We start from the raw sequence: 15,318 nt of genomic DNA on the forward strand, positions 1-15,318 counted from the left end.
ATTAAATACTTTCCCATCTCTGGTTATGATCTACGAACCCGAGGACAGGAGCTCTTTGTGCACGCTTGTATTATTTCATGGGAGCATTTCTACCGCCGCTAAGGTTAGCGGGAAAAGGCTCGGTGCTGCCAGGGCTCTGCTGAGGCAGCCGGGGCCTCTGGAGCCGGGAGAACCGCCTCTGCCGGGGGGCCGGCCCCGACGGTGCCTGCGGGGGCCCGGGGGGCACTGCCCGGCCCGGGGGGATCCCCCCGAGCCAAGGGGCTGGCCGGGGCTACCCCCACCCCGCCTGCGCCACGCTCCCGAGACGCGTGGGGCCGGTGCACGCGTGGGGCTGCCCGGGGGGGCCGGGGCGGTCGCCCCCTGCCCACGCTGCTCTGCCGGCGCCTGGGGTGCGCGTTCCTCTCGCGCTCCTCGGGGTATTACGCACCCTCGCTGGTGAGCGCAGGATCACAGCAAAATCACATCACACCCCATAAGTTTTTTTTTTCCTCTCCGCCGGCCCTTGAGTTATGCTCTGAACCGCGTTTTTTAAAGTTTTTTTTTTAAAGCTGCTTTGTATTAAATGAATAAAATATGTTCATGTCCCGTCGGGTCCCTGTTTGCTTCCATTATGCACCTTTATAAAAAGGAGTTAATCATAAATGGGTTGCCACTGGCTTTTTGCAGTTTATCGCATTCCCAAAGGGAGTCCTACATCCTCAGCTCATTGGATCATCTTCTTTTAATCTTAAAAAGAAAAATGCGGGGATGGGGGGGGGGATTTGAAGACAGAGATCCTGTCACCTTTTAAACAGCTTTCGAAAGCCTAGTAAGAATTGTAGCCTGCGTTTATTTTATGCTTGCAGAGATGCTTCTAGCTTTGCCTAGTATGAAAGCCTCGCTGCTTTAATTTGTTCTGCTGTAGATGAACAACATCTATCCAGCACCAAGAATATTTTCAGGTGTATTTGTAACAAATAAGTATTTCCAAAGTGCAGAACTCTGTTAGTGTGTAAAGAAAAAAGGAGCCTTTGGAAAAAGGTTTGATTCTTTACTTTTCCTGTTTGTTAGGAAAAAAAAAAAGTGTTCTTAATTATGACTTGGGGGGCGGGAGGGGATGCTTCGAAAGCTCTTCCAGAAAAGTAATTCTAAACAGTGAAAAAAAGAGGGAGGGAAAAAAAAAGTTCTATGATGTTTTATTTTAATAATCCTTTGCAGGCATGTGAGCCGTTCTCTGAAAAAAAAAAAGTTTCAGGAAAAAGGCACGAACAATACACCCTTTAAAACCAAATCTGCAAACTTCTGAGAATATGCCCTCTTATTGAATACACCGGATTTCTCTCCCGAGCAAAGGGGAAGGTTTTGTTCGTTTGGACAGTCTTTGAATACTGTTCTAAAACTTCTTTCAAGTGGGAACTGAAGAGAGAAATGTTAAGTTCTGAGAGGAGACAATAAGTTAGCATCTTTGAACGGAGTCCCTTGCATGCAAATAAGGCTTTTGGCAATTTGGGGAAGTTTAATTGGAAGGTGGAAGCGTGTAAAGATAAGGCTATATGGAAACTGAATCGGTAAGACGAACCCCTCTGCTCGATGGGGAGCCGGGGGGGGAAGGCTCGGGAGCCCCGGGAGCCGCCGGGCGCGGCCCTGCCCGCCGCTCCTCACCTTTGCCGGGCACCGGCTTGATGGGGCGAGCGGGGAAGCCCGGGGGCAGCCCCTGTCCCCCCCCCTGCCCGAGCCGGGCACCGCCGCGGGGCTCTTGCACCTCTGCCCCCTTCTCCCCCCCCCCCCGCTCTCGAGTGGCAGCCCCCAAAGGGATCTCGTAAATAAATCCATCGGTTTAAAGTTTCTATAATTTTCACCTAATGAATTTTTTTCGTTAATGCTTTCCCCGCCCCCAGGGGCATTGTGTCAGGCCGGGCCCAGCCAGCCCTGGATGGCTTTTTCATAGCTCTTGGCTGTGCGCAGACCCTTCTTGGGATTAGTGGTCGGACTCCTCATTTCCCATAGCCATAAAAGGTCTTGAACTCAATTAATAGCTAATAATTATACAGCCAGCTCCGCTGCAGCCATCGGTAGCGGGGGAAGCGCAAGCAAAGCAGGCGCGTAACCCGCGGGGGCTCCGCACCTCCGGCCGCGGCCCCGTGTGAAGGTGGGGGGCGAACCGGGGCGGCCTTGGGCCCCCCCCCGCCCCGGGCTGGTCAGGGCGGCATCGCGCTGCGGGCGCTGACACACGGCCCCCCGCACAGACAAAGTGGGGAGCAAGGGGGCACCCCCCGGACGCCCCTCGGCTCTGAGCGGGCTCCTCCGGGGCTCCCGTCGGAGCTTGGGCGGGGGGGGGTTTCATCACCTCCGGAGCCCGCTGTGGTCCCGCTGGTAACTGTTGCGAGGCAGGGACGAGCTGGGAAGGCACTGAGCTTTGGCAGGGTAGCAAATGCAATTTGGAGGGGTTTCGGTTCACTCGCCTCCCCCCATAACACTTTAATTAAAGAAACTCTCTTCCTGGGCTGCGAGCCCCCGGTGACTCCGGACTAGCTGAAGGCAGCACCGTGTTCCTCTCCCCGGCGAAGGGGGGGTTTGCGCCGATGCTGCTCTGCCCGCTCCCTTCCAGGCGGCATCGCGAAAGAGTTAACGTGCCAAATCTCCGCGTCTCGCTGGATGCTATGGCTCGCTTTAGCCTTTAAGTAGGGGGGAGTACTGTTAATTTCGAGAAGAAAGGCGATATAGATCGTTTTAGTGTCTTCAGAATACTGGATTTCGGTTGAAAAATGCTTGACCGAGCATTACTTGCCCAATACCTGTTTCCCAGTGCCACCCCCCCGCGGGAGAGGACCATTCCAAAAACCCCCGGGGGAACGAGAACCTTCTGCCCCGAGAGACTAGGGACTTGGGCTCTTTCCATTACTAAACTGTTCGCCGAATTACAGCGCCCATCATTTCCATTTTGCTTTCATTTGGCAAGCATTCTCCGGGCAAAAATATTTTGATCGAACGTCTAAAAAAATTGCTATAACTCCTTAATTTCCCTTCATTCCAAGAGACCGTCATGATTAAAACTGCTGTGTTTACATCCTCGGAAAACTGTCTGTTCATAGGCTGGCGTTTTAAAGACAACAGTGCACGATCTTTTACGATTGTAATTATAATACTGTTCAAGTTAGATATTCAAATGTAAATGTTGCTTTTCTTTTTACGACTTCTTATTTTAGGACATGCATTTTTACCTTACCCTGGACCAGCAAGGCGTAGCCTTGCATACTGGAGTGTAACGAATTCGAAGGAATTCTTATAGCTGAACATGTTTTTTGAAAAATCTTAAATGGCAATTTACACGGTATTTTTTCATGGCCAGAGGAGCCAGTGTTTTCTTCTAGAAATAAGAAAAAAAAGTCTGATAAACGCACTTTGATGCAAAGACCGATTTCAGTGCAGCTTAAGTATCAGGAAAGAGAGCTGCAGGACAGGAACATGCACGCACAGGTTTTGCAGTGATACTAACACCACCACCCCCATGTATTTCATTGCTAGGAGGACCAGTAAGTGTGGCTTTTTTTCCCCCGTACACAATGCAGACATTTCTGTCTTTCTCAGAGTGGTGTTTATTCTGGAGCTTCTCAAAGGTTTTCGGGTAAAAAAAAATTTATTTTAAACCAATGAGTGTGCAAATAGGTTTTTTCAGGAAAGGAGCTACTCGGGTCTATCGGGTAGATGATAAGCCTCCCCGGACCTAGCCTAAATCATTCTTTACCTGCGTGCAAAGAGCGTTTGAGCCCTGTGCCCCAACTGCTCCTTCCGGAGGTGCCGCCACCGGCCCCTCCAGCCCGGCTGTGGGCTCCCCGCCCCGGGCGGGCACCGGCACCGGCCGGCTGCGGACCCCGGCGAGGCCGGGGCGTGAGCCCGGCTCGGTTCGCTCACTCGGGGGCTCGCCAGCCCGGCTCTGCCTGACCCCGCGGGCTGTCTCCGGCTCGTAACGGCGGGCAGGCTGCAGCCAGCCTTTGATTTTTATTATTTCTTACTATTTTTTATTCCTCCCTCCGCCCTCCCCCCGGCCGCTTGGCCGCTGAGGGCAGGCAGCAGAGCTGCTGCTGTGAAAGCAAACAAACTTTCTGCCCGCCGGCCGGAGCGGCGGAGAGGCGAAGGCTCCGCGGCGGGGGTGCAGCCCGCCCGCCCCGGCGGGGCACCCGGCCCCGCTCCCGCCGCTGCTGACCCCGCAGCCACCCGAGCGGCGGCCCGGGCTTCCAGGCTGTCCTTAACTGCCCCCTTGCGCCTGCATCACGCAGGGAAGCGGGGCTTTAAACCGCGTCCGAAAGGTGTTGAAATTCCTTGGCACCGGCGGGGATGAAAGGCAAACTGCTCTTTGATTGCGTGGATTTAAGGCAGAGCCTAATTACAATGTGGCGGCTGTGTGCTTCCTCCGCTTATTAATGGCAGATTAGAAAGGAAAAATCTCTAGGGAAGCGTGTGACATTCTTACCGCCTAATCTGTCCGGGGCTCGCTGACCCTAACGGAGAGCAACCCCGTCGTATGCCACGGGGATCTTGCGTAGTTTAAAATATTAATTCTTGGTCTAATCTCCCCGCAATGTTGCGCAGAAACAATAAGTAATTTATGCGAAAATCCTTGGGAAGGGAAAGGGGTTACTCTGTATGTGCGGCAGCTCCTGGACAAGCCGGACTATCTCAACCATTTTAATCTTCTTTTCTGCTTAAAAATACTTGTGCATAACAACTTGCAAAACGCCTTTCCCCTCCCCCGTCCCCGACTGCCGAAACGGTGGCACCCCCCGAGTGCCCAGCCCTCGCCCCCGACCGCCTGCCAGCCCAGACTCGCGGGAGGGGGGCCGGAGCGGCATTACATCTGGTTTGGAACAAACTCGATCGGGGAGGCTCGCACGCAAAGTTTCACCTGGAGCGCATTTTCAAAGCTGGCTTCATAAAATACCTGGGAACACGGGGTTTTGCAGTGAAAATGCCGGGCAACCCACCCGTAAATTACAGCCGCTCCAGCGCCCCCCTCTAAAGAGCTGCCGTGAATCCCCGTTGAAGTGCATGTGGCACGCTGCGGGGCTCGTGTGTTGAAATGTATATTCGCTGGGCGAGGAAGCAGGGATGAAGGTGCAAACAGGAGCAAGGGCGGATGATATAAGCTCTTAACAGGCGGATTTCCCTACCGTCGGCTTGCCTGTACCCCCAGACCCGGCCGGCCACCCCGGCTCGGCTGTGCCCTGCCCGACACTGGGAGCTCGACGGGTCCCTCTCCCCTGGCACGCGTGTGGTGGACACTGCAAAGGCTGCTCGTTTCCCTGGAGGAGACAATTATTAAGGCTCGGTGGAAAAGCGGCCGCCTCCGGGGGAGTCGTTTGCCCCTTACAGCTGGCTCCAGGGGTGCCCCAAGCTCGCTTTGGGGAGAGCTCCTCGCAAATTCGCGCGAAGTGGCGGAGCACTCGTGTCCCTAGGCGTGCGGGGCCGCCTGCGTGGGCACCGCGGCCGGGCGGGAGCCGCCAGCTCCCTGTGCCAGGTCCTTGGCAGCCACCTGGGCTGACCTGGGGGAGCCGAGAAGCTTCTTGGCCCCTCTCCCTTCCCCCACGCTAATTAATTTGCCATTCTCCGTGGAAGCGACACGCACTCAAACAGGTGCAAGCTGTAAAAGTCGGTGGCAGCCGCAGGATGCTCGCCCGGCCAGGCGGGCTGTGCTGGCGGGAGCCCCGGGGGCGGCTGCGGGCTCGGGGGGAGGGCTGCGGGGTTCCTCCCGGCCCCGAGCTGCACACTTTGCTTGGGGGGGTGGGGGCTTGCTGTGCCGCAGCCCTGGGGAGTCCTGCTCCTTCCCCTGGGCATTCACGTCCGAAATGCGGCGAGGCCCCCTTGGCAGCCATGAATCAATCTCTGCAGGGAAGAGCGTGTCCTGAGCGCGGCGGGTCGGGCGGCTGCTCTCCGAGCGGGCACGCTGTCCCCAGAGCCTCGCCGGCTCCTGCCCTCGCTACCAACCGTGCCGCCTCTAAGAGCGTTTTTGGCTTAAAACGAGCTTGTGAAGCGGGGCCCGTTCCCGGGGGCGGGCGGCTGCCGAACCGCAACCGCCTGGCCGTGCCGGGTGCTGGAAGGGACCGTGCCGGTGTCGGGAATGGCAGCGTGTGCTTCCCGCACGCCTTACAGTCCGCCGTCAGCACCCCCCGACACCTTCAGTTAAAAATTCGTTCCTCTTTTCTTTTTTTTTTCTTTCCTTCTCCCCCCTTTCCAACGCTGCCTCCCGGCCCGACAAAAGCGCAGCGCAAGCCCGAGGCGCTGCCGTGCCCGCCGGCGGCGGGAGCTTCGCTCCAGCCCGGGGAGCCTTTCCCGTTGGCCCGTGAGTTAACGCGGCCGGAGCGAGGGAGAAATGCAAGAAAAGAAAACTGATTGCCGAGGGCAACCCCAACCCTCGGCTCGGCCGGGCTGCCGCCGAGTCGCACGATGACTTTTCGATCGCTTCTCTATGGCTTCGTTTGCAGAAGCATCGGCTAAAGCGCGGAGGAAACTTCCCCCCCTCCCCGTGCACCCCCAAAAGCGTTTTGCGTCTCCCAAAGTATCTGCGAGCGGGTCCGCTAGTGCATGCTTATTTACCGTAGGAACTATTTCCTAGGGGGAATCTGAATGCTGGGGATGCAGGAGATTTTGGCAAGGAAACAAAAGCCAGGCTTGTGCCGGAGGAGGGCTGCGGGAGAGCACCGGCCGCGGCTCCGGGCAGCCCTGCCCGCCGTCCCAGCCCGGCGGCCGGTCGCTCGGGCCCTCCGTGCCCTTTGTTTTCCCGGCTCGGGAAGGGGGACGCGGTCACCGGGACATCCTCTCCTCGGTAGCCGCGGGTTTCCCGGCTTCGCTTCGGGTCGGGGCTGAGCACGTCCCGTGCGCAGCCAGCGTCTTCTGCCAGAAGACCGCTGGAATAATAGGGAGAAATAACCCGGGACGACATTTTCGAACTGAAACCCCTCTGTCCCATGAGCAGCTCAGCTGGGGGGATGCGGGAGACAGCTAGCGTCCAAGAGCGTTGGAAGAAATATTTCAATGAATTGGAAACATTAGAGCTCCTGTTTCACCGGTGCAGCTCAGAAGAGCTTGTTTTTCCAACCTCGGGGTGCCCGCCATGCAGTGAAACGGCTACCTGTGCACTAACGCGTCCTCGAGGAAGGAATTCACAGGCACCATTTCAACATTTTAGGCGACACGTGGCTACAAGTTCCCTTCAAATGTATTTATTTTATTTGGACTCCTTCTCCACCACCCTTCCCTTTAACGCTGGCTCCTAGGTAGCATCTGAAAGGGCCCTGCTCCCATTTGCAATTAAAGAGTTTATTGAGGAGGGGAAAACCGGTAATTAGCAAGAATATTCCCCCCTCCCCAGTTCCACCTGCAGGGCAAAAGTGCAGCTGGCAGAATGGCTTCCAGCAGAGACCTGACGCACCCACAGAAGTTTTGCTTTGTTTTTGCAATGCCCTTCGGTGAGGGGGCTCCTGATTTTTCTGCTCGCCGAGCCCCGGTATGGGTTAGCACCTAAGCGCAAAACAGAGCGCTCTCCCGAACCCCATTATTTTATTGAATGTTTATGAAGGCGCGCGCTTTCTCTCTCTCTCTCTCTCTCTCCATATTAATCTCATTAAATCCTACCTTTCAACCTTCTTCCGTGACCATCTGACCTGGCCACTTGAATTAAAATAGTGCTTTCTCCGCAGTCAAAGACAGCACATCAATCATCGGGCTATTTACACTTCGCTTCTTTCTTCAAAGCGGCTCTGCCCGGGCTCTCTCTACCTTCGCTCCCGGGGGTGACGGGCAGGTCCTGCGGGGCTCGCCGGCATCGCTCCGTGGGGTGGGGTGGGTTTTTTTCCCCCCTTCCTCTCCCCCCTTTTCTCGGGTGTCCGCGCCTCTCCCGGCTTCCCCCGTCCCTCGGGAGCGCTTCCCCAGCGCGCTGCCTTCCACCTGAAACGCAGAAGAAAGCGGCACGGCACCCGCTGTCCGCGGCCGCGCTCCCGTCCCCGCCGCTCCCGCGGGAGATCCGCGCCGCCCGACGGCCGCTGCCCGGCGGGGAGGCGAGGGCGCAGGGCCCGGGGCCCGCCGCTCCTCCGAGCCGCATCCCGGCCCTCCCCGGCGAGCGGCAGCGGGGGCCGCTCGGGAAGCGCGGAGCGGGGCTGAGCTGCCCCGAGAGCGGCGGCGGCCGGTCCGCACCCCGCGCAGGGGGCACCGCCTGGCCCCCCGGGAAGGGGAGCGAGGGCGTGGGGTTCGCGTTCTGGGTCCAAACGTTCACAAACGCGGGCAAATCGACCGGGGGAGAAAGAGCACAGGCTTTCCAGCGCCGGTGTTGAGCAGAAATATTCTGGTAGAAACGCGAGAAATGACGGCAGAACACACAAAGCACAAATTATGTTATTTTAAAAGTTAGGCAAGCTCCCGAGCCGAAGGGCACAAGAAAGGGAAAAGGGTAAAAAGGAAGAAAATACAGACAGACACTGATTGAAAAGTTACTGTAAATAAATATTTTTCAGATCAAAAATAAAAGCATGTCTAAAATAGGTACGATTACAAGATGACATCCATTAACAAACTCTCTCTACAGCATTGCTATTTAGTAGTAGTAATAATAAGAATAAGAATATAATGATAATCACCTCTTTATAGGATGGCACCTTGATCCTTAAATATTGTCCAGTGTGTAAGGTCAGTGTGCAGAGGGTTAGGAGCGGAGAGGGCTGATTTTTCTTAAAGGGGCAGATCAGGGGAAGGCTGCGATGGTGCTGGGAGAGAGGAGGGGGGAGAGATAAGTGGTCTGAAGAAGAGGATAAGGAAAAAAGAAAAAAGAAAAAAAACAAAACCAAAAAAAAAAACCCCTGATGATGATGAATACATTGGAAAGTTTTTTTGGCCCTGGTGAGGGTGTCAGATTGAATGCTCTGTGCGCATGTGCGAAGGTGTCCAAACTGACAATGCTTGGGAGATGAAGATAGTGTGTAGCTGCTTCTGGGCTCAAGGAGGAGGAGAGGAATCCACAAGCCGACACGATGAGATCCAAGGCGCGGGCGAGAAAACTGCCCAAAAGTAGGTCCTTTCTCTGCCTTCTTCCGCGTACCAGCTCCCCGGCGGCCGGGGCAGGAGGGCGCGGAGCCGGGCCGGGGGCTGTGCGGGGCTGCAGCCCCTCTCCCTCCCCGCGGCGGCGGCCAGCCGCGCCGCCCGCCCCGTGTGCGCGGAGACCGGGCGTCCCGCGCTGCTCCGCGCCGCTCCGCGCCGTTCCGCGCTGCCCTGTGCCGCGCCCGGGCGCGCTATAGCGGGGCGCCGCGGGCGAACGGCGAGCTGCGCGGGGCCGGGGGAGAAAAGCGAAAGTTAGCTGGAAGTTGACGAAAGGGGATAGCAACTTTTTTTTTTTTTTTTATTGAGTCGTTCCAAGTCTTGTGAAATAATATTCCTGGCTTTTGAAATAGTGGGCGCTAGAGGTCTGCGTTTGGCATCTGCCTGCGAGAGCCGGAGAGACTTAACGCTGGAGAGAGAGGGGGGGAGAGAGAGAGAGACAGGCAGAGGCAGACGGGGGGGAAAAGAAACCCTTCTAGTCTCGGGAACAATTATCGAGGAGAGGGAAGGAAGAGAATTTGTAGCAAAAATGGATCCGCTCTCAGTGAGGGGCTTTGGATTCGCAGGTCCAGAGGGAAGATCCTGAACGCAGCTCGGGTGTCCCAGCTGGGGGTTAAGAAGGTCTGGGGGAGGGGAGTGTGGGGGAGTGTCTTTAATTTTTAATTTTTTAAAATTTACTTGGGGGTGGAATTGCAGCTCGTAAGTCTCGCGCAGCTTTTTCCTCCGTCTTCCACCGGACCCTTTTCCTTTCTTTCTTTCGAACCGTTTTTAGCCTGGATTTTCAGAGGAGACTGTGGCTTTTGTAGGGCAGAGTGGGGCTTTTTTTTTTTTTTGCCCCCGCTCCCGTAGAGTCCAGCTGTAAACGCTCGGTCTGTTTCCTCGCCGATTAACTGTTAGGCTCGGTGCAGCAGAGGATCCCGGTGCCCGGGCAGCCTATCTGTACTATTATTATTAATTATTATTAATTTAGTTTCTGTTTCGCTCTGGTTCTGTGCGAAATATCTGAAGGCTGCAGAAGTTCCAGCGTAGTCTGCGCCTTGCTAGAAACTCTGCTTGTAGTGCCTGGAGGAAGATTCGGAGAGTAGCGGCGCCGGCTTTGGTTAAATCGCGGGCGTTTTCACAGGGAGTCTTTCGGGAGGACTTTGACGCATTAAGAGCTGGACGATGAGGTCGTGCGGGGCTCCCCGGCAGCCCCCCTGGCACGTAAATCGCTCTGTCGCGATTCGGGGCAGCTCGGGGGGGGGGGGGGGGGCAGAGCTCCCCAGGTGAGGCGGGCAGCCGGAGCCCCGGCCCTGCGGTGACAAATCCCGTTTTGGGTTAAATACTGGGCGTAGTTTCAAACCCGGGCTGGCGAAGGGTCACAGGCACCAGGAGCGTACGCAGCGCTCTCACACGTGGGCTCAAAGGTTTATTTTGTAATTCAAGTTCGTTATTCGGGAGCCTTTTCAACTCCTCAAGGTCAGCGGGCATTTCTTGCTGCAGGTCTGGTCCCGGCTCCCTGGTATAAGCTGCAGCTTCCCCCCCTCCCTGCCCGGAGAGGACATCTCGCAAATCCTGCCCGACAGACCAGTGCGGTCCCCAGTCCGGCTTGCTTTGAAAAAAATCGCTTTGTTACCGAGTTTGCCGGCGGTCGCGGCAAGTCCCGCGGTGCCCGAGCACCGACCGCCGCTCCGCGCTTTTATTTTCAAACCGACACAACAGGCAGGTAACCCCAAGGCCCAACAATTTGCCTTTATGCGGCTCCATTTTCCAATGCGCTCCATTAAGGCTCCCCAGCTCCCCAAACAGCCCCGTGCCTCTGTGTGTGTGACATCCGTACACCTTCCTCGCTCTCACAAACGCAGCTCTGTGCGCAGAAATGCCGCTCAGAGCCGGGGAGGTTTTACACTTAGCGTGCTCAACATGGTCCGCGCTGCGATGCTATTTGGGAAGTTGTCTTTCAAGTAATCCTGAGATTTTAATTTTTTTTTCAATAAACATTCTTTAAACGCCCCGTTCAAATAATAACTTTTTTTTAAAAAAACCCCCACTTATTGTTTTAGGTTGTTAAGGAGAAGAGTAATTTTCAGAGCTGTCTTGGCTGTGAAAGCGAGGTTGAATAGAGTGGAATAATTTTTTCCCCCTTTTTTATTTTCTTTTTTTCCTCCCTCCTCTTTCTTTTTGCTTCTGCAAAAGGCACCCGGTTTTTTGCAGATGTGTGCCCGTGTGTGCAAGGCAGGGTCCGGGTTTTTGCAGATGTGTGCCCGTGTGTGCAAGGCAGGGTCCGGCCGCGTTTGAGCGCGGGTGGGAGCCGCGCACACCGCCCGGCCTCCCCCGTGAGCTCTGCTAGCGGTAAGCAAGCTGCTGCGGCTTAAGGAGTGAGAGGTTTTCAGTGCCTGGATATCTTAAGTGCTAGAGAGATGAGTTGGGACTTCTGCGCCTGGAAGCAACTACTTCCCTTCAGCAGAAGGAGCTGCAGTTCAGAAACCTCCGGTCTGTGAGTGAGCGCTGCTAATACAAACTGGAAGTGTCTATTTGGAGGGCTGAGCTCTGATTAAAATCAGGTGTTTAATACAATACAAGGCCCAACGGTTTATGGGGTTTCAGCTGAGGATTTTTTAGGGATCACAGTTCAAAACAGTAGTCCAAAGCTAAGGTTTCAATATCCCAGGAGTATTTATTTGCAAAACAGATTAAACACGGACACGAGTGTCTGGATCTTGCTGTATTTACGCCGGCAAGGTAGCGAGAACTTCAGTTCCTGCGCGAAATCCCGCGCGTCCCTTCCCAAGCACACCTCTCCGCCCGCACTTCTAGGTGCTCCAGCCTCCATTAGAGTGTGCTTGTATTTATTAATGCCTGCATATATCCCGGGGTAAAGCGATACGCACACGGTCGGCCGACGAGGCATGCGAGGCAGCAGTATACAGTATATTAAAAACACAATATGTTGTAGAATTTCATTTCATTGGACAATATTTTAAGCAGATGTGAGGCTCCTCTGGGAATTCGACTCTATTACCTGACTCGGAAAGGGGATGAACGTGTGTGTGCGCGCTGGGGTGGGGGTTACAGTGAAATTCTCGGCAATTTTAATCCGACTCAGCAGGAGAAAGGCAGGTATCGGAGGCGGCGGAGCTGAACCAGAGACGGGAATTGTTTTTGCTCACTTTATCGCTCACCTCTGGGGGTGGGAGCCTTTCGGATGTGACGGTTGTAAATCAAAAGCTGGGGCTTGGGCAGGGTGCGAGGAGGCGCAGCAGCCCCGGGGGTGCCGGCGCTCCAGGTGAGCGCTGCCGGCGGGCGGGCACCCGGCGGCCCCCGCACCCCCCGCCCTGGGGCTTTTCGTCTCGTTAGGGGCCCCGAAGGACCGTGCCTGGTGCCCGGCGCTTCTGGGGAGCTTGGCGAGCCGGTAGCCCCGAAGGGGTTCTGCTGGAGCAGGCCGGGCCGTGCCCCCGCGGCCAGCGGGCCCCGTCCTTCAGCGAGCAAAGAAAATGCTGGTGACGAGGGAGAAGCTCCCACGATAGCTGACGGTCTCTCCTCTGCTAAAGAGAAAGTGGAGAGGTGGCAAAGAAATGAGTTGGGCGCTGCACGTTTAAAGCAAATGCGTTCCCTTTCGAAATCCCTGAATTACGTTTGCATAGTAGAAACAGAATTCCAAGCCACACACGGATGGGCATTTGATGGATTTCGGGTTCTAAATAAAATGTTTGTGCTGGAAAACGGTGGCCAGTACTTCTGCAGTCCCGCTTGCTTTTCGTTATTAGGAATACGACAAAGTCAAAGTTTCAAGCCTGAGATTTTAGACAGAGCTGTTGCATCCTCCCGGGCAGGCTGGATTGACAGGAAAATGGTTGCGAATCCAGCCGTGCCCTCCCCGACCGCCCGAGCGTGGTCCCCGGTACCTGCTCCTCGGTTTAAGACTTCGCCTTCGAAGAGGACAGGCTTCCCTTTTACTGCTTTTTTTTTTTTTTTTTTTTTTTTTTTTAAATTAAGGCTGGTGAGATGGTGGAGGGAAAAGGGAGCGGGAGAGCAGCGAACGCAGAGGCTGGAGTCCAAGTACCACTTCTCGGCGTGCGACTGTATTTGTGCTTGAACAGACGGTTCCAACATTGGAACACACGGAGGACGAAAATTTATGGCGGTTTCGGGCGTTTAGGGATGGTGGGGTTTTTTTTGGTTTGCCGGGTTTTGTGTGGGGTTTTTTTGGTTTGGGTTTTTTTGAGGTTTTTTTTTTTTTTTTTTTTTACATCTTGAAGTCTGCCGCCGCCTCTGCCTTGTCTGTACCCCGATCCCCGGACCCGAGCTGGACACGGGCTCCCAGGCCCCGAGCTCTGCCAACAGCTCGCTTGCGAACACACAAACGCATCCCGGGAAGCCGGGGAAAGGCAGCGAGAAGCCGCGCTGCTGCTCCGGCCCGGCCCGCCGGCGCTCCCCGGCAGAGGGGCTGTGCGGGGCGGCGGCGGGGGGTGCCGGCGGTGCGGGGGTCCCGGCGCTCCCCCCTGCCTGTCCCGTCCCCCGTCCCCCCGTCCCCCCCCTTCCCCGGGTCGTTTCCTCGATGGCCGGGCGCTCTCCGTGCTCTCCCGTGGGGCTGCGCACCGCTGCGCGGGGACACGCGGAGCCCGGCCCGGGGCTGGGAACGCCGCGCCTGTCTGCGCGCAGCTCCGCGGGGCCGGCGCAGGTGCGGAGGCCGCCGGCTCTGGGTCCCCGCCGCCGCGGCAGCCTCGGCTGCTTCGCCCTCCCCCGCCCTGCCCCGGATCTGTTCAATTAGGCAATTAGGGATGCCGGGCAGGGAAAGGGGGGGGGGGGGTTGATCCGCTAATTAAGGTGATGTGTAATTAGTGCTTCAACCAAAATTACCGCGGATTTAAGATCAGTTTGGTCTTTAAAAAAAAAAAAATAAAGCCAAATTCTACAAATACAACTTATCGATTCAGCTGCCCTCCTCGCTTGGTTTATTTGAGAAAGTGCAGAGGGGACAACTGCAAAGCGCTTCCCTCTCCTCGTCCCGGGGAGAAACTCGGCAAACGGGAGGAATGAATTGGTCACTTGACGTGGGGGACTGTTTGAACTTGCCCGCAGCAGGTTTAAGGAGCTCAAGACGAAGACGACACAAAAATCAGGGACTGAATTTTGGCCTGCAATAAAGTCAATGCTTGTAGACGTTCCTGTAGTTTGTGTGTGAAATGCGTGTGATGTTTATCCACGTGTGTTTACATCACGGGGCATTTGCGTGTGCGTACATAAAAGTAAGTTTCTAAAGCTCATCAAAGAACGGTACGTTATTCCAATTTCACTAAATTCCCGTGCCCTATAAAAACACTGTGCCGATGCAAAATGCAGATGCATTTGTCTGTCGAACTGATAATGTGTGTACAGAGGTCTTGTAACACATAGTAAAACCACAGGTACTCTGTGATCGCGAACCAGTATGTTATGTGCAGAAATGGTGACTTGTATTTTTAAAACTTTGTTTAGCAACAAATAAAGCTGCCTTATTCTTAGACTTCGTATTGGAACTGCAGTGCAAGTCCAAGTTCAGCAATAGCAGATTAGGTCTTTAATGAGCTAGGGGGGGGAAATGAAAACAAGCATATTTCTAAAGGTTGCTATTAAAAATACCTGATGAAGCCACCGAGGTCAGAAAGAGCAAAGAATTGCTCTTCTGTTCCCCAGGCAGGCAGACACCGTCCAATGTTCAGTCATACATTACTAGCGTAATACGACTTGGAAATGGGCAGGATTCTGAACTATCAACCGGGAGAAAGCCAAGCGTACCTGAAACGCACAAAATCTCCACTCGCTTCTAGGCAGAATGCAATGCAGGAGCTAGGATTTCACAACACAGGAGCGGTGTAATTCATCGCTGTTGCTCACTGTAATAATACCCCAGCTCCTTAGTCGGATGTAACCGTTCCATGACCGGTGCTAAAGGAATGCTCCAGCCTGCCTGCTGCACAGGGGTTACACCTGCCCGCACGGGCTGCGCTGCTGGCTGCACAAACAGGCTCAATTGTGAACTGAAATACCTGAACTGAATGACAAGGGAATCTTCTGTTTGAGAGGGAAATATCCTTCTGTGGCGTGGCTGCGTTCATTAATGTTTGTAAAGCACCCTGAGATTCTCAGAAGGAAAGGCCCTATTGAGTGAAAAGCGTTATTATTGTTGTTATGGCTATGATTATTATGGCTTGTACATTTTATAAAAGCTCTGTACTATTTAATACAGTGCTTCAAAGACAAAGGCCTGAAAAAGTTTGCAAACGTTAACGAGGCAAG

The 15,318-nt window shown here is 54.9% G+C and overlaps 1 protein-coding gene across 3 annotated transcripts in view; it reads left to right on the plus strand.

Moving 5' to 3' along the window:
• Positions 1 to 7,205: 7,205 nt before the first annotated feature.
• Positions 7,206 to 15,318, plus strand: part of PRDM16 (PR/SET domain 16) — a 346,792-nt gene continuing 338,679 nt past the window's right edge. For all 3 annotated transcript variants that reach the window (XM_054801016.1, XM_054801018.1, XM_054801017.1), the window contains exon 1: positions 7,206 to 9,033. In XM_054801016.1, coding sequence (XP_054656991.1) covers positions 8,997 to 9,033 — 37 coding nt within the window. In that variant the 5' untranslated portion in view covers positions 7,206 to 8,996. The remainder of the gene's footprint in view (positions 9,034 to 15,318) is intronic.

This window comes from Grus americana, chromosome 21, assembly GCF_028858705.1.
Source record: "Grus americana isolate bGruAme1 chromosome 21, bGruAme1.mat, whole genome shotgun sequence".
Lineage (NCBI taxonomy): Eukaryota > Metazoa > Chordata > Aves > Gruiformes > Gruidae > Grus > Grus americana.